Source organism: Myotis daubentonii, chromosome 7 (assembly GCF_963259705.1).
Source record: "Myotis daubentonii chromosome 7, mMyoDau2.1, whole genome shotgun sequence".
Taxonomy (NCBI): domain Eukaryota; kingdom Metazoa; phylum Chordata; class Mammalia; order Chiroptera; family Vespertilionidae; genus Myotis; species Myotis daubentonii.
In genome coordinates, this window is record NC_081846.1 from 41,780,850 (window position 1) to 41,803,948 (window position 23,099).

General features: G+C 41.3%; 1 protein-coding gene across 1 annotated transcript in view; it reads left to right on the plus strand.

The window, feature by feature from the left end:
- PDE11A (phosphodiesterase 11A) overlaps positions 1-23,099 on the plus strand; it is a 308,732-nt gene that overhangs the window by 115,524 nt on the left and 170,109 nt on the right. Inside the window, exons 4-5 of the mRNA XM_059703969.1 lie at positions 325-465; positions 15,901-15,965. Coding sequence (XP_059559952.1) covers positions 325-465; positions 15,901-15,965 — 206 coding nt within the window. The remainder of the gene's footprint in view (positions 1-324; positions 466-15,900; positions 15,966-23,099) is intronic.

Here is a 23,099-nt window from a genome sequence, read left to right on the forward strand (position 1 = left end):
GTGGAGGGGAAGCCTATAATTAATGACTATATTAGTCATGTAGTCATTAGCCATATGGGATATAGTCATATAGCTATATGTGGGATTATGTGGGATTAAAGACTGGCACTATTCTCAAGTTGTATTTTGCAGTTCAAGACTCTGTTATAAAACAAAATTATGGAAATATGTCAAAATAATCATTAACATTTTAAAAATTAGCCACACAAAAATATTTATATTTTATTATAGCAAAGATTAAATGGAATTTTGAGAGAGAAAAAAATAACAACGTTTTTATTCTCTCATGTATTCATCTAAATACATTCCTTTCATCTTTCCTAGGCTTTGCTAGAGGTGGTTAACGACCTCTTTGAGGAACAGACTGACCTGGAGAAAATTGTCAAGAAAATAATGCACCGGGCCCAAACTCTGCTGAAATGCGAGCGCTGTTCTGTTTTACTCCTGGAGGACATCGAGTCACCAGTAAGCCATCTTTTTCTGCCATGTAGAATTAGAGACTGCGGGAATGCAATAAAGTTTAGTTTATTTGTAAGTAAGTGTGTGAAATTAGGACTGGAGCCACCCTTCTCATGACTCTTCTAATTATGGGGTGACTTTTTATACAATTAAAGTCTTTTATTTTTTACATGTGTTTTCAGTCTTGTATTGCTGTCACCTTAGAAACACAGACTGTTACACTGATAGGGACCTTAGTGCCATGTATATCTCAGTCCCATGTGTTTACAGATGGGGGAACTAAGGGATGAATGGTTGGCCTAATCTCACAGAGCTGAATAGAAGACAAGCTCAGGTGCTGGTCTGGTTTCACAGTCACCCAGCAAGGCCCCAGTACTGATGGGCATGGATTGCAGTCCAGACAATGCTCCAAAGTCCTTCTACTGGGAAGAGGGAGCAAACTAACACTGGAGAAGCGGTGCCCTTGGCTCTTGGAGCCCACACAGTTGGGACTGAGCTGAGAGGGGTGACCAGCCTCAGGTGGCCTGGGCGGTGCAGCAGAGGTTTGTCTTGTTGCTTCTGGCCTGGGAAAAAGGCTCTTTGCCTTCTGCCTTGGACCTCTGGACACTTGCACAGAACATCCAGTCAGATGGAGGAGGCTCATTTCTCCTTCACCACAGGGGTTCCTGTTACTCCAAAGGCGCATCAAGCTAGGTCAAGGGCTGAGGCTGCCACACCTCAGCTTTCAGGTCCTGTGAAGGCCTGTGGCTCTTTAGGGGAAATCTGCTGGGTAAATACACAACAATATTGAAAATAATGATCATCATCAATATACCTTCCTGAAAGTTAAATGTCTAACCCCTCAGCAGCAATTTAATATCTTTGCTGGAAACTCCCTTCAAAGACCAAGAATTGTCTAGCAATTCTGTTTACATACCTCTGAGAGTGCTACTTTACTGTACTTAACCTAGAAAAGGTTATTGTCTTTTCCTTTTAGTTTGTGTTTCACAAAGAAAGAAACCTTGAGACAAATTTTGGAGATTTAATTAGTATTGTAAAACTTACAACATTATGTTTTTTTAAAATTCACATATGTTTAAAATGTTTAGGAATGTTCCCCCATATTTTAGCAGAGTTGGGTTTTTTCTATTTCAGCAGGTGTGGTTTATACCAACAGTTGTCTTGCAAGTATCCTATGACTGTGTAAAACTCAGTGGAACCTTGGTAGACACACACACACACACACACACACACACACACACACACCCCAGCCCATATTTATGGAGTGCTTCTAGTTGCTTTGTGAAGCACTTGAGTTCATTGAATCCTCACTGCATCCTGATGAGATAGGTATTATCATCACCCTCATTTTATAGATGAGAATATAAGGCTGAGACAGTTGAATGTCTTGCTAGAGTCTCCTATCCCCTGACTCTAAGCCCCTGAAAGGAGTGGGAAGGGGTGGTTGCTCCTTGGTGCCTGGCAGGCTGTGAGAGCGCTCACTAAGCAAGGGCAGGAAGGAGTGGGATTCCTTGAGTCACCTTTAAGTCCCTGTGAGGGCAAGTGGCTGGGGGGCCAGGTAAAATCTGGACCAGGACAAGCTCACTGTTTGCTAGTTCAGTTATAAACAGACATGGAAGTGATTTAAACCAGCTTAAGGTGGTCGTCATTCTTGCCAGTCTTCTAACATGGATGGCCCGCCCGGCATGGCTTAGTGGTTGGGTGTTGACCTATGAACCAGGAGGTCATGTTTGATTCTTGGTGAGGGCACATGCCCGGGTTGCGGGCTCAGTCCCCAGTGGGAGGAGTTCAGGAGGCAGCTGATCGATGATTCTCTCTCATCATTGATGTTTCTATCTCTTTCTCCCTCTCCCTTCCTCTCTGAAATCAATAAAAACATGTTTAACATGGATGAGTTATACTGTGGTCTTGCTCTTTCCCAAATCAAAGAAAACTGATGACAGAAATTGATATGGAAGGTGCTGGAGGCAATAGTAGTAGTGACAGCAGTAGCTTTGTGCTACAGAGTGTGGAGGGGGTCAAAAACACTAGATTAGATAGTATAAGCATAAAGGTGTTGGTATATTACCACAAGTTCAAAAGACCTTTTAACTCTCACAGTTGAACATTCTGACTGCAGTTGGGATCAGAGCAGAAATTCTGGGCTTTTCCCCATCATTTCTGCTCTTTGTCCCCGCACCCCCACACCCTGCCCTCAACATGAGGATGAACGCTTCTTTTTCATCCAGAGGGTCAGGGTCTGGGGATAAAAGTGAACTATATGCACAAAGAGGAGACTAATCTACTCAGTTCCTTTTTAGAAGCTGTGGAGATATTTTGCTAAGGTTGCTGCTTGGGCTTCAAAGATAATCAAAAAGCATGGCACCCAGACAAAAGACTTAAGTCACCTAGTGGAAGGCATGTATTCTGGTGTTAGACTTCCGTGTACCATTCTCCAGTGCTAGGAGAAAATGTAGCAATAGCTACAAAGTCCTCAGGGAAAGAAAATGTGACCCCACAAGTTTAAATCCAATCAATTTACATTCAATTATGTAAGCCACAGATAGACATTTTTTAAATTACAAGAAAGAGTTTAGCAAATATAGTTCCAAGCTGTCCTTTCTGAAAAATATGAGAGATTGAAATCCAGCCAAGCAAGTGATGAAGAAGACATAATAAATGAGACTAGTATTGAGTACTGAATGCATCTAGAACCAAGGTTAAAAATGACGGGTAATATACTTGTAGAAACAAATGTAAACTTACGTTATAAACCATTACAATTGTCCTGGCCCCCTATGTCCCCCAAGTGCCACAGGGGCAACAGATGCCCACACATGCAGTGGGTTGCTTTTCTGAAGAGGAATATTATACTTGGAGAATCCACCTCTTTTCCATCGAGTGGTATCAAGCCGGTTGTGTGGAGAGAGACGTTACCTTATCTCTCAAGTTTGTCCACTACAAACACAATCCTGTGAAAGGAACCAGATATAGAGAGATTGGGGCGTTGCAGTGTAGGCACACAGGAAGACTGTGCATTCAGGGCTCATGTGCCTCTCCCAACAGGTACCTTGGATACATGGAGTATTTTTATTTCAATGTGATACATTTATCAATCTTCCTTTTTGATTTGTGCTTTATGGTTGTTGTCCAGTTTTTTGTTTTGTTTTTATTTATTGTTTTAAAAAACAGCTTCACTGGGTGATAGGGGAGGCTAGGGGACTGTCTAGGGCAGGGGGATAAAATGGATACATATGTAATACCCTTTGTAATACTTTAAGCAATAAAAAAAAAATAAAAAAAAATAAAAAACAGCTTTACTTCTGTGTTAGAATGACTTTCTCTTATATTTTCCTTAACCCATCTGGTATTTATGGTCTTCTTTATCCATGTAGAATTTATTTTTTGTATAGTGTAAAGCTCTGTGTGTGTGTGTGTGTATATATATATATAGTCTCAGAACTGTTTTCCCCCCACTTTGTAATGCCACTTTTATATTACATCAAGTTTCCATATATACCTGAGTCTGTTTTTGAGCTCTCTATTTTGTCCCACTGGTTTATGGGTCTTTTTCTGCACCAGTATCACAATGTCTAAATTTCTATAATTTTAGAATACTCTTGGTATCTGATAGGGCAAGTCCTCAATGTTGTTCTCCTTTAAAATTGGCTTACCAATTTTTGACTTGTTGCTCTTCCATACAGATTTGAAGAGCAGCTTATCATTTTCCTTGAAAAACTGTGTAGAGATTTTGGTTGAAATTGCTTTAATTTATAGATCAATTTGGGGGATTTCTGCAAGTAATAGAATATACAAGGGAAAAGGACTTAACAAGATTTGAATCTTGTGTAACAAGAAGTCTGCAGGAGGCGGTCCTGGGGATTGTGCAGCAGCCAGATGATATAATCAAGAACCCAGGCTCTGTCATTTCCCTGTTTGTCTCAGTGGTCCGCCTTCACCAGCTGGCTCTTACTCTCACCATCCAGGAGGCTGGCACAGCTCCAGGCACCATGTCATCAGATAATTATGTATCAGGAGAAGAAGAAAGAGAAAGTTCTTTTCATATGTTTTTCTTTTAATCAGGGAGGAAAGTGGTTTCCAAAAGAGGCTTTTCCCATTGACTTTCCATGACCCATTAGTCAAGAACAAAAGGATGCTGTTCAAATCATTTATAGTCTTAACAGTGTTGTTTCTCATCTGTCATTCTCTGATAGAGGTTTGTTCAAATCATCAGCCTGAGATTTGTCTATGTCATCTTGTCCAATTCTGTAGGTTGTTGATTTAGTTATCTATGTTAATATTAATGTGCATGTGTTTTTAAATTTGGGATTGCAGTTTATTTTTATGGGAAACTGTTTTTGTTTGTGCCATTGCTTTCTTTGATTCTTTCCTGCACTCTTCCCTCCCTGTCTAGTAGTTTGCACAGTTCTGTGGCCCCTAGTCAGGAACCAGGTCTACGATGGGTGGCTTGGGTCTCCTGCAATGTGATAATATTACACTCAACCAGAGGCAGTTTGGTTCAGTTTCTGGAGGTAAAGCTGAATCATCTGTCTCCAAGGAACACTTTCAGACCCCAGACTCCAGGAGGAGCTGACATTCCAACCATTGCTGCCTGACTTTTTTCAGACTTGGAACACAGCAGGCCTGTCTCCAGGCTTGTGTCTGAGAGATCTTTATTTCCCCCTCCTCTCTGGTCCCTCCTTTCCCATCGCTTTTCTCTTCCCTTTAACTTCTAGATAGATGTCTTTTTTGGTTTTCTCTTTCTGTATTTTATCAATCTTTGTTTTTGGAAGAGAACAGATGTACCCAAGCATGAATTTATAGCACCATCTCTACTGGCATTACATACACTACTTTTTACAATCGGGAAAAAAGTATCATTTCAGGGGAAAAAATACGCCCAAAACTTTCTTCCTCAAAAAATAACTTGTGCTTTTTTCTATTTCATTAGAATCATTCCCGGAGACAAGAACTTCAAATTACTTTTTTGTGATTTGAATATTTTAAAAAGCTGGTTATTGCAGATGTATGATATTTTATGACCTGTCTACATTTGAGGGGGAAAGGGAAGATATAATTTAAATTTAGTGGTAGAACTAAATTTCACACTCTTAACTCAGTGTCTAGAGACTGCATTTATAATTGTTAAACTGGCCAGTCAGGTGTAAACTGATCAGTTTACTCAGTGAATACAAAAAATAGAAATGAGAAATGCCTTTCTAAACCCTCTCTCCTGCCAAAATTAATATTTTACCCTCTTTTGCTTCTCGTAAGTGTTTTAATCAATCAGTTTCAAGTGATTTTGTCAATGGTATTTTCCACTAGACTGAAAAAAATGAAAGGATTGTTCCATCGCTAGCTGCTGTCAACATTAGGTACTATTAGTCCTTCGAACTGAATATTCCCTGCTAATATGCCATTCCATGAACCTGTCTAAGCAATTTCTATCGCTTCTCTTCGTTCCATTCTAGCTTAGGTATTTACTATCATGTCTATTTCTTTCCATGCTTAGTCAAGGAAAGCAAATGTAGCTATTTTAACCTTATGTCCTCAGGCACTGTCTCAGCACCACTATTTACAAGTGTTCTTTCATGGATCATCCTGATGGCAGGCAGCTGTGTCGTTGTCCAGAACTCCATGAAATACTTTATAGCTGAGTTTATAAATATGAAGCTAGTTCCTGGAGTTCATTTTCTAAATCATGAAACACAAACTACCCTTGTTTTCCAACATGTTCCTTAACTTCTTGGTTCATATGAAATACACATACAGTTAAGCCACTAAACTAGATGAGCTCCCTGAATCCAACTCCCCAGAGAAAGAGATGGGGTGATCACCATTGTGCTGGAACAGCCTTCAATTCAATCCTCTCCATCCTAAATGGATAGTAAAAATTGCTCCAGGCATTCCTTGCTAATTTCCTTTCTTTCCATTTCCTCATCTTCTTTTGTTATTTTTTTCTTCTCCCTCTAAGGTAGCTAACATAAACTCTGTTGGATTCTGTTCCACGTGTTTTTTTCTAGAGTGCAAAATGGAAGGTATCTAAAAATTCTGATGATTATCTGATGAATGTATACATATGTATATACTCATCATTAATAATTAACATATCAGATCATATGTTTGTGTACATTAATTGACTTTATTAATGGTTATATCACTAAATTAACTCAACTCACATCCTTAATAATTTATGTTAAATGATAAAAATATGATACATGATTAATGATGTGAGTTGAGTGTGAGAACAATAAATGACATATCATTTATTTAAGTTAAATATATGTATATTTATACATGTTACATATGTGTTAAATCAATGCATGTATACTTAAATATATACATATATTTAACATATTTAAATCATATATAACATATCCTATATAATAAAGAGCTAATTAGACCAGATGGCAGAATGACCTTCCGGAACAACCTTCCGGGATGACCAGTGGGTAGGGGGTGGGAACGCAGGGCCATGAGGCAGCCAGGGTCATGAGGGCCGAGGCAGCTGGGGCTGCGCAGGCCTACTCTTGCACGAATTTCATGCATCGAGCCTCTAGTAAAATATATAATAATCTATATATATATAAAAGCCTAAGCGACCGTTATAATGAAACAATCGGAACAACTGGAACTACCGGTTGACCAGTCACTATGATGCGCACTGACCACCAGGGGGTAGACGCTCAATGCAGGAGCTGCCCCTGGTGGTCAATGTGTTCCCACAGTGGGAGCGCTGCTCAGCCAGAAGCCGGGCTCATGGCTGGCAAGTGCACCTGCCTAACATTCATGGTCTGTCACCTGTGCTATCAACTTAACTTTTGGTTCTCTTCTCTGTCTTCAGCCTTGTTTTATTCCTTTCTTCTCTCCCCACTCCCAACCTCCCCATGGTTAGCTTATGCAGGTATTTGCTCTGTATCTTTTGCACATATAGTTCCAGTGAAAGACAAAATGCACAAGGAGATTAAGGAAGTAATTTCATTCAGGTTATTGCAATAGGGAGAACATTCATTAATAAGGAACATCTCAAAGGAAAGGAAAGGAAAGGAAAGGAAAGGAAAGGAAAGGAAAGGAAAGGAAAGGAAAGGCGTCTGGGGTTTTACAGAAGCATGTAGACAAGAAAGTTATCTGTATCATTTTTGTGCATCTTGGGGGAGTCATGAGGAAGGATGGAGACAGGTCTAGGGCAGGTGGTCCTTTGACGTTAACCAATTCTGGAAGACAAAACAGTAGGAGGTTTTCTTTATTGTTACTGGTTTTTGGAAGCACAGGACTGAGGTGAAGAGCAACTCTGTATTGACTATTGTCTGCAAACCCTGCCTCTTCCCATCTATTGTCAGTCTTTCTCTTTTTAGCTAAGTGTCCTTGAAAACTAATCTCTACATACTGTGCCACTTGGGCTTTCTTGTCCTCTAGCTTCCAGTTGAGTTTTACAAATAAGAGGGATCAGCAGAAGATTCAAGGGCAGGAGGAGAGAGAGGTTGGAGGTATTTATTCCCCTTGTTCTTTCTCTGCCAGTTGTAGAGATGGCTGGATTCTTGTAAGGCCCCTCTCCACAGCTCCAGCCCCTCTTTCCATGCCTCCTTCTCTCCCTCACACTCTGGTGTGTTCCCTTAGACCTTTGTTGCTTTCCAAAGCTGCTAGCCCCTACTTTACAAAGTTGCCTATGCTTCTGTAACTAGCCCCTTTATTGAATTAGGTTCAGTTAACTCTATTGAGTGCTCTGTTTAATACCAAAGTTCTGATTTTGGAAAAATTTTCTCACTTCTCAGCCTAGAGCACTCCTGCTCACACTTCAGGACATAGTTCACACGAACCTTCCTTCAACACCCTTCTCTGTGCACCTCTAGCACTTTTAATATATACCATGGTGAAATGTTACATTTGTGAATTGCTTCCCCTCTGTACTGTGTTGTGAGTTATACCTGGTACACTAAGCATTTGATAAATGTTAATTGAGTGAATAAATAATTTATCAAGAAGGATAGTAGTGGATGAGCATTTAATCATTATTTTGCCCTTGTAGAGTAGTCCTCTTATGGAAAAACTAGAGGCCCGGTGCATGAAATTTGTGTAGGGAGGGTGTGTGTGTGTGTGTGTGTGTGTGTGTGTGTGTGTGTGTCCCTCAGCCTGACCTGCACCCTCTCCGATCTGGGAGCCCTCAGGGGATGTCCTACTGACGGCTTAAGCCCGCTCCCAATGGTTCTGTGCTCTCTGCAGGGCCTGCCTGCTCCACACCGCAGTACTGCCAAGCAGGCCGTGCTGGGTGCTGCCTGCGGGCCACACTTGCCTGCTCCCCGGTTGCTGCAGCAATGGCCAAGTGGGCTGTGCTGGGAGCTGCCTGTGGCTGCGCTTGCCTGCTCCCAGGTCCCGCTGCAACAGCCAAGCAGGCTGTCCTGGGAGCTGCCTCCGACCTGCTGTCAGTCTCCACGGAGGCGATGAGGTTAATTTGCATACTCATGCCTGATTGGCTGGTGAGCGTAGCGGAGGGACAGTCAATTTACATGTTTCTCTTTTATTATATAGGACTAGAGGCCCAGTGCACAAAAATTTGTGCACTCGGGGGGGGGGGAGAGGGGGTCTCTCAACCCGGCCTGTCCCCTCTCGCAGTCTGGGACCCCTTGGGAGATAACGACCTGCTGGCTTAGGCCCGCTCACGGGTGGCAGAGGGCAGGCCCAATCCCTAGGTGCAGCCCCTGGTCGGGCTCAGAGCAGGGCCGATTGGGGAGTTGGGGTGCCGCCCCCTGTCATGCACAGAGCAGGGCGGACCAGGAGGTTGCGATGCCACCCCTAGTCACTCTTAGGGTAGGGCCGATTGGGGGGTTGGGGCACCGCCCCCTGTCACACTCAAGGCAGGGTCGATAGGGAGGTTGCGGCGCCACCCGCTGTCATGCACAGAGCAGGGCCCATCAGGGGGTTGAGGAGCTCCACCCTGTCACACACAGAGTAGGGCCCATCAGGGGGTTGGGGAGCTCCCCCCTGTCACACACAGAGCAGGGCCGATAGGGGAGTTGGGGCAGCGCCCCCTGTCACACAGAGAGCAGGGCAGATCAGGGGGTTGGGGCACAGCCACAGTCACACTCAGGGCAGGGCCGATGGGGGGGGGGTTGGGGCACCGCACCCTGTCACACACAGAGCCGCAGGGCGATCAGGGGGTTGGGGAGCTCCCCCCTGTCACGCACAGAGCAGGGCTGATCAGGGGGTTGAGGAGCTCCCCCCTGTCACGAACAGAACAGGGCGGATAGGGAGGTTGTGGCCCCGCCCCCTGTCACACACAGAGCCCCAGGGCGATCAGGGGGTTTGGTCGCTGCCCCCTTTCACACTGATCCCGGTGCTGGGAGGCATATTACCCTTTTACTAAATAGGATAGAAGCCTGGTGCACGGGTGGGGGCCGGCTGGTTTGCCCTGAAGGGTGTCCTGGATCAGGGTGGGGGTCCCACTTGGGTGCCTGGCCAGCCTGGGTGAGGGGATGATGGCTGTTTGCAGCTGGTCACTCCCCCTGTAGGGTGGGGGTCCCCACTGGGGTTCCTAGCCAGCCTGGGTGAGGGGCTGAGGGCTGTTTTCAGCGGGTGACTGAAGCTCCCAACCGCTCCTTTTTTCCTTTTTTTTTTAATTCTGGGCCAGCTTAGCTCTGAGGCTAGGCTCCAGCTATGAGACCTCAACTGCTGAAAGCAGGTTTCTGGCCTTTGTTTACCTTCTGTATTTGAAACAATGTTGCGGTCCTGCTGGCTGAAGCCCAGGGTTTTGTTTAGCTTCTATATTTGTTACAATGTTGCTTAGAGTGCAGCTGAGAGGCGGGCAAGGCAGGCGGGGAAGCTTGGCTTCCTCCCTCACTGAAGCAAGCAAGCCTCCCTGTTCACGTCAGCTGCCTGGCTGCTGGCTGCCATCTTGGCTGGATGTTAATTTGCATATTGCCCTGATTAGCCAATGGGAAGGGTAGCGGTCGTACGCTAATTATCATGTTTCTCTTTTATTAGATAGGATGGGGGTTAAGAAAACCCTAATTAAGAAAAGGGGGATTACTTAGATCATTTCTATTTTCTTTGTGGTGGTAGGAATATCTATTTCAGCATGACTTTTTTTTTTGTACTTTTAAGTTGTTTTTAAATGTTTTTAAAAATGGAGAGGAAATCAGACCAACTAGTGCCTGATAAATATCAACTCAAAAAGACTTCTGTCCATGGAGCTTTTCCAAAGAACAGGCAGAGATGCGTGGGGATATTTTGTTTACTTCGCTGTGGCATGTGCACTGCCTTCCCCAGGGTGTAGTAATCAGGGCTGATCAACAGCCAGTGGAGCTCAGAACCACTTTGTTCAGTTTAATTGACCTGTAAGCCGCCTCTGATATTTCTTTTATAAGATTCTCTTTTTACTTAGTGTGTATAAATTTATGTTTATTTATTTAATCTATGTTCATTTAGTGCATCTATAATAAAATAAAAATTGGATTTAAAGAATAAATTTTTAAAAATTAATAAAACTAAGAACCGCACAATTGGTCCAAGTCAATGAATAAAGCAGGAATTTTATTCTTTTTCATTTATGTTTCATCTGTTTTTATTAGTTGTAATCTCCACAGTGAAACTATATATCCCATTAAATTTTATCAAAATAGTTCAACTGCCGAAACCGGTTTGGCTCAGTGGATAGAGCATCGGCCTGTGGACTGAAAGGTCCCAGGTTCGATTCCGGTCAAGGGAATGTACCTGGGTTGCGGGCACATCCCCAGTGGGAGATATGCAGGAGGCAGCTGATCGATATTTCTCTCTCATCGATGTTTCTAACTCTCTATCTCTCTCCCTTCCTCTCTGTAAAAAATCAATAAAATATATTAAAAAAAATAGTTCAACTGTTTTTGCTGTTGCTATTTTTTAACCCAGGTGTCTGACTATAAATAGTTTTCTACTTAAATGCATTATATTTTTAATAAATTTCTAAGAATTATCACAAAAGGTGTGAAGTTAGGGAATATCCTCTCCAATACTGTCCTCGCTTATGCCTCCAATGACAAATTTGGGGCTTCCCCAAACCACCCTCAGCCTCAGTATTTTGCTGGAAGGGCTCACATAACTCATGAAGACTGTTATACTCATGGTTATGGTTTATTAGGGAAGGAGACAGATTAAAATGAGCCATGGGAGAGATGCATGGGCAGAGTCCAGGAGGGTTCCAACAGTGGAGTGTCCAGGTGTGGTCCCTCCCAGCGGCAATGTATGACAACGTGCATTAAGTATTGCCAAACAGGGAGGGTCACCCGAACCTTGGCATCCAGATTCTTCACTGGGGTTTGATCACCAAAACCTAGTTGGTTACCCATGTAGTTGACCTCAGTTTCCATCTCCTCCAAAGGTTAACTTATACCAGGTGATCCAAAGACCCCACCCCCAGATCACATTGTAGGTGTGGCTCAAAGCCCTCAACCTAAATCACATTGTTACTATCTGGCTGGCCCAATGCACCTGGGTAAACAAAGACACTTGGAATGGCTGGACATTCCAAAGGCTTAGAGGTCACCTCTCAGGAGCCAAGGGCAAAGGCCAGACCTTTCTCTGGGTAAGGTTAACTCTATTACACACAAGATCAACACCAAGGTTCATGATTCCAGTGTCTCACTTTAATCAGCACACCATGCCCTGGTTTACTCAGGGACACAACTAGTATTCTCCATGATGTGGAGTGCTGAAGTTGAAAGATGCACAATCTTTGACTTTCTATTTATTTATTTATTTATTTATTTATTTATTTATTTATTTATTATTAGTTAAGGTATTACAAATGTGTCCTCATCCCCCCCATTAACCTCCTTTATTTATTAAACATGAGTTTAGGAAATAAAACAAATAAAATAAAACAAAATGTTACACCCTGGTTGTTGTTTTTCCCCCAGCATGTGATTTAGGTTGGAATTAAAAGTTCGAACATTTTAGCCCTAACTGGTTTGGCTCAGTGGATAGAGTGTCGGCCTGTGGACTGAAAGGTCCCCAGGTTCGATTCCGGTCAAGGGAATGTACCTGGGTTGCGGGCATATCCCCAGTGGGAGATGTGCAGGAGGCAGCTGATCGATGTTTCTCTCTCATCGATGTTTCTAACTCTCTATCCCTCTCCATTCTTCTCTAAAAAATCAATAAAATATATTAAAAAAATTCTAACATTTTAGAAAAACATGTTTTTTCCTTTTGGTAGTTTTTGAAGTTCCTCTTTTTGCCATGATTGGTGTGTTTCAGTGGTTAGAGCATTAGCCTGAACACCAAAGGGTCTCGGATTCAATTCCTGGTCAAGGGTAGATACCTGGGTTACAGGTTCGATCCCCAGCCCTGGTGGGGCTCCTGCAGGAGGCAAACAATCAATGTGTCTCGCATTGATGTTTCTCTCTCCCTCCCTCCCTCCCTCCCTCCTTTTTACTCTACCTAAAAATCAATGGAAAATTTATCCTCAGGATGAGGATTAACAATAAAAAATGTTCCTCTTTGATATTTCAAGAGTTCACACAGTCTGACATTTCATCAAGAGGTACTTTTTAAATCTTATTCTTTATGATTCTAGATTTATAACTTTTATAGCTTTAAAATTTCAGGATTTTCTATTCTACTTTTTGTCTTTTTGTAAGCCGCTATCCCTTAGCAGCTGAAAAAAAATATGTATAAAAGATCTTTATTCTCTTTTAAACTCTGGACATTCCCCATGTTTGTTTTCCTAAGGCACAGACAGTTCCCCATTCTGCAAACATAAACATTTATACTTTTTATCCTACTATTGACCTACCATTTTAACTTTAAGAATTATTTAGAGTATACTGGTAGTTTGAGGGATTTATTATTTGGTGATAGCAAATAGTCTCTCTGTGGCTCCCTGGCCTTGTGAGATCTAAGAATAGTCTAGGGAGCACTATTTTTGAGGAGCCAGAACAAATTAAGCTCTTACCATAAAGTAAGCTCCATACACACAGGGATTTTTTTTTTTTTTTGCACGTTTACATGTGTAGCCTTAGGGCCTATTGCTCTCCTGACACATACAGACAATACGTATTTGCTGTGTCAATAAACTGCTTTCAACAAGTTAAAAGCCTAACCTTTGCACAGATCTAAAGCAAGCATGTATCAAAGATTTATTGAATTCATTAATGAGAGAAACCAGCAATGTGGTAAAATCAGTTCTAAGGCAGGCCCTGAAAGAACGCTGGCATACGTTAGATTTTAAAAATGGCTGCTATCATCCAGGACAACAAAATTGTTACTATGGGCTTATCTTTTCTACTGCACAAAAATCATTTCCATTTCTATGTAGATAATCCATGTGCATGGCTACAGGACCAGGAAAGCCTTTGTGAAAGGTGAAGCTGTGAGAACATTGGCCTCAGTGGGTCCCAGTGTCGGCAATCACCCTGCTTCCTTTGAACTTTCGCCTAGTTGTTGTCCATTCTGGGTCCCCCTCCTCAATATGTGTGTTCAAGCGATAGGCCTCATGATGACTTCCCCAGTTTTCCCCTCCACTCCCTTCTGTTTGACCCAGCTACATTTAAATTACCCAGTGACAGTGCTTCCCGAGTGCCACAAGCTCCCCTACCCATGACCCTCAATAAAGGCACACGGCCCTTGCTCTACAATTTCCCTGCCTGCAACGACCAAATTTTGGGCTTTGGGTGAAGGTTTGCTTACTTATATGTCTGGTGCCTGTGCTGGGATGCTGGCCAGAGAATCCACATGTGGCCTCTCTCTATGGCAGTGATGGCGAAACTTTTGAGCTTGGCCTGTCAGCATTTTGAAAAACCCTAACTTAACTCTGGTGCCGTGTCACATATAGAAATTTTTTGATATTTGCAACCATAGCAAAACAAAGACTTATATTTTTGGTATTTATTTTATATACTTAAATGCCGTTTAACAAAGAAAAATCAACCAAAAAAATGAGTTCGCGTGTCACCTCTGACACGCGTGTCATAGGTTCGCCATCACTGCTCTATGGTATAGTGGATTCAGAGTGTTGGACTTCTCACATGTTAATCAGGGCTGCAGGCACAAGGATTCTATAAAGTGAGGCAGAAACAGCATCACCTTTGATGACAACCTCAAAAGGCACACAGCATCTCTTCCACATACTCTATTGGTCAAAGCAGTCAGAAACCCACCTAGATTCAAGGAGAGAGAGCATAGACCTACCATTTGGTCGGAAGGTGGCAGGGTCATTTCATGGAGAGGGATATGGGCTAGGAGACATTATTGTGCCACCTTTGGGAAATGGAGTTTGCCACATTAGACTATATAATGAAATATGTTTTATAGTTGTCAAGATTATTTTCTTGCAGTTGAGCTATTGTCACTGCCCTGCATTGAGCCAGTCAGATGCAATTTTCTTTGTGATGCCTTTTCTTTTATCTTTTTCCTAATGTTGCATTTTCTTAGTTTGGGTCCATTACCTCACTGATAAAGCTTTTTAAATATTTAAGCTATTCCCAGTTTCCAAATCATTTTCTCAGGTGCCCATCAATTCCCCGTAAGTGGTTAATTTAAAAGGTTTTTGAAGCATGACTGCATCTGGCACAGGCAAAGCTAAATGTCAACCTTGGAAGCATCCAGTGACATTCAGATGATTCCTTTCCGTATAAGGAACTCATTTTTCTATCATGTAGCTTATCTTGTGAAAAGAGGACAGAAACAGTGCCTTTCCCACTCAACATGTTTAGTGTTATGAAACAGCTGGCCCTCCAGAGCATGCGGATTTGTTTCCCTCCTAATTTCCCCATGTAGTTGTGCGAAACTGAAGATGAAAATCCCTACTTTACAGAGTTGTAATAGGGAAATTAAACAAAGAAGCTTCTGACATAGGGCATGGCTCATAGTAAGAGCCAATGGTAGCTCATAAGAAGAACTACCTTTACATTTTCTGTGACCATAAATCCATTCAATGTAATAAATCTTGATCAAGCTCTTTTGGTGGGTGTGCTGGTTTCACTGGACAGGTCAGGGAGGAAGTGTCCACACTGGGGATGATCTTTGAAGAAAGTGACTTCCTCCTCTTTACCCTTTGGGCAATGGCAGCAAAACGTTCACTTGAGAACCATGATGAAGGTAACTTCAGGAGCTTGAGGTTGACAGAGGGCATCCTTTTTAAAAGGTGGTTAGCCTTCATGGATGTCGATTGGGTTGATAAAAGGACAGTAAAAAAAATTGCACTAAAATGAGATGACCCTTTGCCTGCCCACCACAGAATAGTACTCACCTTATTGTAAAATATATACATAGTTAGTAAGATGTAATAAAACTTTGAAATATATGTTGTGTAAGAAGAAAACACAAAAGTAGGATAGAATTTTCTTCCATCCCTTGGGATTTCTTCATTTAAAAACCCTCTCTAATCTCCATTTATTGTAATAGCCATTATAAAGATTAGAACTGTTTACTGCATTGTTTTAAACTGCGAGAAAGCCTTAATTGACTTGAATTTGTTGTCTTTCTGTGTGGCAGGTGGTGAAGTTTACCAAGTCCTTTGAATTGCTGTCCCCAAAGTGCAGTGCCGAAGCTGAGAACAGGTAGGGCTTGTGAGTTTCAGGTTTGTCTTTTGATCCTTGTCTTCTGTCCTTGGGGTTGGCAGCATTGCATATATTCCTTGAGGAGAGGAGTTGTTCTTTTTTTAGACCAGCAAGTACAGCCAAATATCATCACTGTTCTGTCTTTCAGGGCTTAAACAAAAACTATAATTTAAAAATACATGTGTATACATCTCAAGCTGTTAATGAATGGAGTCAATTTTTAGATATTTCCTAACTACACAGACAGACTATTTTTTCTGCTTTATTCTGTCCTTCATTTCTCTTCTTCCTTTTTTTGTTTCCTTATATCTGGGTAAAAGCATCCCTTGGGGAAAAAGAGTGAGAGTTTCTAGCCATTCACTTTTTTTTTTTTGTCTCTAATGTATCTTTGAAGCTCTAACAGGCTAAAAGGGAGGGTTGGGAACAATCAGTGACTTTCTGTTAGCTTTGCACTGCCCTGAATAATAGCTGGGCTGCTGCAAAAATGTATTCTCTTTATTCTTGTCATCTCTAGAGGAAAGGCTAAAAATAGTAAAATTGACCAAAATGCAGAAATATGGAGAAAGACAGGTGAAGTGCTCAGGACAGCATGAGGGTGATAATGATGAAACTGATACTAATGTTAGCAAGATGAACAGCTTTTATTCTTTGAGTGCCAAGTACAGCAGGTACTAGTCTAATCCCCAAATAATCCTGTGAAGTAGGCATTGTACCCTTGCATGACAGAGGAGAAAACCAAGGCTCAGTGAATATCTACTTGGTTAATATTTCCAAAATCTTGCTCATCAGTCAGAATCAAACTTGGAGAACTTGGTAAAAACTAAATTCTCAGGACCCAAACTGAGATATTTTGATTCACTGTGCTGAAAGTGAAGTCCTAAAGATCTATGTATTCAGAAGGCTCCTTGGATAATGCCTGTTTCAAGGGTAATTTGATTTTATACATCATTGCCTTTGAGTTCAGAAATAGAAATCAGTAAATTAAAATGGACACTTTATTTAGTTACTTCACTTTTCGTCAAGTGCCCAAAGTTTAAAAGAAGCCTTTGTTGCATACTGTATAATTCCATTTGTAGGGCATTCCTAAGAACAGAAAGCAGGCCAGTAGTTGTTAGGAGCTGGAGATGGAGAGAGGGGTTTACTACGAAGTGGTACAGGGGAATTTTGGGTAGTGATGAAACTATTTTATATTTTGCTTGCGATAGTGGTTGAGCATCGACTTATGAACTAGGAGGTCACAGTTCCATTTCCAGTCAGGGCACATGCCTAGGTTTCAGGCTCCAGGTTTGGGCTCAATCCTCAGTAGGGTTGTGCAGGAGGCAGCCTATCAATGATTCTCTCTCATCATTAATGTTTCTTTCTCCCTCTCCCTCTTCCTTTCCCTCTCCCTTACCCGCCTTCCCTTCTTCAAAATCAATAGAAAATTTTTTTTAAAAAGAATAAGTGGAAAAAAGGGTAAATTTTACTATCTATAAATTACACTTTAAAATGGGAAAAAGAAACCTTTTTAAAAGCTTTTTGTTTTTTGTATTTATGTTTAAATCTATATATAATGTTAGCTAATCTATATCTAAAAATATACATAGACAATTACTGATGGTTTGTTCAGCAATTTTCCTAAAACTTTAATGTAAAATCACATGAAATATATTGGGGAAAAATATCTATTCATGCTTACTCCTTTAGCTAGTCATGGCCTCAAATAAGTTATCTCTTTCATATATGAGAAGGAAAAGCTTTATGGAATTATTAAAACACCTTTGAAGTCCTAATACTTCACTGTTGTTCTTTTCTATGCTCTTGATTGTGTCCTCATAGTCACTGCAGAGTTAAATATTCTTGGTCTTTTGATTATTTTTAATGCCGAAAGGACTGCCATGTCAAAATGAGATGACCCAAGGCCCAGACTGCCCTTGGCAAACTTTCTAATAATAAAGAAAGAAAGGTCAGATTGTCTTTAAAGAGACATTTGAAAAGTGCCTTTGAACTTTGACATTATGAGATAGTCTTTTTAATCATTCTATTTATGGCCTTTAAATGAATGTAGAATGTTCATTTATCTCAGAAGACCTTTCCTTCATTGTCTAGTAATTTTCCTCTTGTAGATATGGGATCCTTCGGTCATTTATAGGGAGTTAAAGGGAAAAAGACAAGTGGCTTTAGCATTTACTTCACCAATGGCCATGGAAGAGACATTGAAATAGGCCATCTGTCTACAAATCACAGCCTGCTCTCAACATCTTGTATATCTTTCCTTAACCTTTCATCATTTAACATCTTCATTATAGATAATGTCTATTGGATACCTTAGTTCTCTGGATAGCGCCTGTGGCTTCATTTACCAATGTTTTCAGGTACCATTTCAGTTCTGATGAACTCTTGTTTAAGGCTTGTTGAGTTTTATACAGTCCTTGAAGACTTTTCTAAAAACCAGTTTTGTTGCTGACTCATCATTTCTGTTTATTTTCTTATGTGACTAACTCCTTTGTCATGGCCAGTCTCCTCTTGGTCTCCATGTAAGTAATACCAAATCCTTAAGCCCTGGCCGGGTAGCTCAATTCATTAGAGCATCGGCCTGATATGCCAAGGTTCTGGGTTCAGTCCCAGGTGAGGGCACATACAATAAGCAACCAATGAATGCATAAATTGGTTGTTTATTGTATGTGGAACAACAATAATGTTCCTCTCTTTCTCTCTCTCTCAAATCAATAAATACAAAGTAATAAATAAATAAATAAAATCCTTGACAATTCCATCAGTGATAAGATTACCATGATATCATGATGGGCTTCTTCCATATATAGGGGGTTCTGATTCTTAGAAAGGTATGTTAGAAAGGCAATTGAATTACATTCCTACAGCTTCCACTTGTTTGTTCTAAATTTGTCCATTGGCAGTCATTTTTCTTTGATTAACTTTATTTCTTCATTCACCAGCCACATATTCAGTACCTACTCTGTGCTGGGTACTCTGACAGGTAATGGGGCTACAGAGACTTTAAAAAAACAGCAGTCTCAGTCTTCAAGGATCTCAAGGCCAATTTATAGGGGTAGGAGTAGGTTACGAATATAATATAAGCATAACCAGATTTGCCAGGCCTCCAGACCATGGCTATAAAGTCCCATTAACAGTGATAATGTATACTTAGCTGTTTGGTCATTTTCCCCTTATAGTTTAAGACTCACAGTCCCTTGCCAAAGCCACTCTTGAAGTTGTTCTGAGAATCCCTGAGATTAAAAACGAAAAACCAATTTTATTGCTAATTCATCATTTCTTCCAAGTGCCTACCTGTAAGTCCCCTCCCTCTAGAGATCGCAGAACAGCATCTGCTGGGTGTGGGCTTCCTTGACCACTCCAGAATTTTCTGGGCATAACTGGACTCCTCACCAGTGTTGTGTCCCCAGAACTGTCTCAGATGCACTGGTGACCTTTCCAAACCTGAGCAAGACTGGGTAATTTGTGCCAAAACAGGAAGAAAGCTCATTTTCCCTACCATGTGTTGTAGTTTGTTGCATGGCCACAACACAGCCTTTTGTTGAGATCACTTGTATGAGATGAATGGCAACTCACCTGTTGCTTTCAAGATTTTCTGTTTGTAACTGGCTTTCAACAATTTGGTCAGGATGTGTTCAGGTATGGCTCCCTTTGAGTTTATTCTACTTGGAGTATGTTGAGCTTTTTGAATGTATAGATTAATGTTTATTTTAATCAAATATGGGAGTTTTCAGCCATTATTCATTCAAATATTATTTCTGCCCTCTTTCCTCTCCTCCTGTTATACATATGTTCATATGCTTGAGGTGTCTCACATGTCTTTGAGACTCATCATTTTTATGTATTTACTTTTTCTGTTCCTAAAACTAGGTATTTTCAGTTATCCTATCTTCAAGTTTGGCGATTCTATCTCCTGGCTTCTGCTGTTGAATCCTGTTAGTGAATTTTTCATTTCAGTGATTATACTTTTCAATTCCAGATCTATTACTTGGTTCTTTTTAAAAATAATTTCCATCTCTTATTAATATTGTATATTTGGTGAGACACTGTTATCATATTTTCTTTTGATATGGTTCTCTTTAGTATTTTTAACAATTTATAATATATAATTTAAAATATGTGTCTAGTAAATTCATCTGGGCTTCAGGGACAGTTTCTTTTGACTGTGTATGGGGTGGGTGGGAGTGGATCACTGCTTTTTTCTTTTTTCTTTTTTAATTAAATCTTTATTGTTCAGATTATTACATTTGTTCCTCTTTTTTCCCCCCCATAACTCCCCTCCTCCCGGTTCCCGCCCCACCCTCCGCCCTCACTCCCCACCCACTGTCCTCATCCATAGGTGCGCGATTTTTGTCCAGTCTCTTCCCGCATCTCCCACACCCCTTTCCCCCCCAAGAATAGTCAGTCCATTCCCTTTCTATGTCCCTGATTCTATTATGATCACCAGATTATTCACTTGATTCTTAGATTCACTTGTTGATAGATGCATGTTTGTTGTTCATAATTTGTATCTTTACCTTTTTCTTCTTCTTCCTCTTCTGAAAGGATACCTTTCAGCATTTCATATAATACTGGTTTGGTGGTGATGAACTCCTTTAGCTTTTCCTTATCTGTGAAGCTCTTTATCTGACCTTCTGTTCTGAATGATAGCTTTGCTGGATAAAGTAATCTTGCTTGTAGGTTCTTGGTATTCATCACTTTGAATATTTCTTGCCATTCCCTTCTGGCCTGCAAAGTTTCTGTTGAGAAATCAGCTGACAGTCGTATGGGTATTCCCTTGTAGGTAACTGAGTTTCTTTCTCTTGCTGCTTGTAAGATTCTCTCTTTGTCTTTTGCTCTTGGCATTTTAATGATGATGTGTCTTGGTGTGGTCCTCTTTGGATTCCTTTTGTTTGGGGTTCTCTGCACTTCCTGGAGTTGTAAGTCTGTTTCTTTCCCCGGGTAGGGGAAGTTTTCTGTCATGATTTCTTCAAATAGGTTTTCAATATCTTGCTCTCTCTCATCTTCTGGCACCCCTATAATTCTGATGTTGGTATGCTTGAAGCTGTCCCAGAGGCTCCTTACACTATCTTCGTATCTTCGGATTCTTTTTTCATTTTGCTTTTCCGGTTGGGTGTTTTTTGCTTCTTCGCTTTTCAAATCTTTGCCTTGATTCTTGCGCTCCTCTGGTCTGCTGTTGGGTGTCTGTATAATATTCTTTATTTCAGTCAGTGTATGCTTAATTTCTAGTTGGTTCTTTATCACAACATCAAGGGTCTCATTAGATTTCTTGTAGATCTCATTAAGTTTATTGGCAGTTTCTAGAAAATTATTGAATGACCTTAGACGTGCGGTTTTGAGCTCTATATCCTCCATTTTATGTCATGTTTCTTTGTCTCTGCATTTTTTATGCTTTCTTGGTGCACCCCCTTGTGGTCTTTGTGCGCAGTCTTGTTGTAGTTAAGCCTTGATTGTTGTCGGTAATACTGGGGGTGATTTGACCTCCAGGCCAACTGGCTATGAGAATCAGCTATGTCTGCAGTGGGAGAACTTCTGTGCTGGATCTCTAGGGTGGTGCTAATCTAGCCTTTGCCTAAGGCTATCCCGCAAATGCCTCTCTGCAGGGCTTGGGCGGGGCGGGTCCCGGGGGATCTACAGGGCGGGCGGAGTGAGCATTTATGGCTGCTCTCAGTCCCGTCCCCAGGGGCTCTGCCTCTCAGAGTCTCAGCAACCGCTGCAAACCTCGGAGAGAAAGCTGCCTTTGAGTTCCGACCGAAGCCAGACAGTCCTGTTTGAGTCTGGGTCCCTAGAGACTTGCCCAGATCTGGAGCTCAGAGTTTGAGACTCCCTCCCGATTGAAACAGACAACTTTGCCCTCCGCCGCCAGTCCGCTCCGCGCGCACCTCCGCACCTTAGTATTTGACTTCAGCACTGCGCCTCTGAGTCTCGGTATGCTATTCTCTTTCCTCCTAGTTGTAGAACTTCCACTCAGCCAGCCTTCCTGTGGTTCTGGATGATGTCCATTCCGTCTTTTAGTTGTATTTTTGAAGTGGTTGTTTGAGGCAGCAAAGTTCGGCGTTAACCTATGCCGCCATCTTGGTTTCTCTGATCACTGCTTTTTTCATGTCTACTTTCTAATTTCTTTGTACAGCTCATTTTTTTTTTTTTGGTTGAAAACTGAATATTTTAAATAATATAATGTGGAAACTCTAGAAATTAGATTTGTTCCTCACTCACTCCATCTAGGATTTGTTGTTGTTTCTATTTACTGCTGTTTGTTATTTAGTGACATCCCTGAACTATTATTTCTTGTGATGTGGCAACTGAATTCTCTTCTTGGTTAGTTTAATTGTCAGCTAATGACCCAACAGAAATTTTCTTGAAAGCCTTGAGCCAGTAAATCTTCCAGCCTTGCTGAGGGGATCAGTGTGCATCTGTGGAATACCTTCATTTTTTTTGACTGAAAGTTTACCTAGCTTTCACTGTCTACTAACAGAATTTCAAGGTCAGCCAGAGTTGAGAGATTAAGTCCTTTTCAGGTATTTCCTGAGCATACATACAAGTCTACTAATGTGTATGCCCTTCTAGATTTCCAAAAATGTGTCAGAGCTTTTCAGAACCCCCTAGGAATATTTTATTCTCATGCTTCTTTTAATTTTTGTGGTCAGCTTCATATCAGTTAGCTGCTGCAACTGTTATGCCTGCCTAAGGCATTTGCAATGTTTCTGGGTTTTAACCCCCACAAATGCCCTAGGGGCAAACTCTGTTCTCAGTGGGTCAGCTCCAAGCCCAGTGGAATAAAGGCAAGCTCTGTAAGTGGAGATTTCCATGGAGCTGCCAGATAGGTCAAATAATGACAATTATCTGGGGATAGGACTGGTGGGGAGCTCCAAATCAGTTTTCTCTGTGCCAGTGGCTACTACGCTGTTGTTTTTCACAGCTAATATGATTATGAGACTGTTGTTTTCACAGCTTCGCTAGAGCTGGGGAGGGGAAATGGCAGAACAAGTAAGTTAAAATACCACAAAACTTGCTGTCCTTACAAAGATTCAGCTGTTTTTGTTGAATAAACACTCTTTGGATTTTTGCAAGCCTTTCCTTAATTTCTGGAGTTCTCAAAATGTTGCTTTTGAAAATGTTTGCTAGTGTTCCCACTGTTTT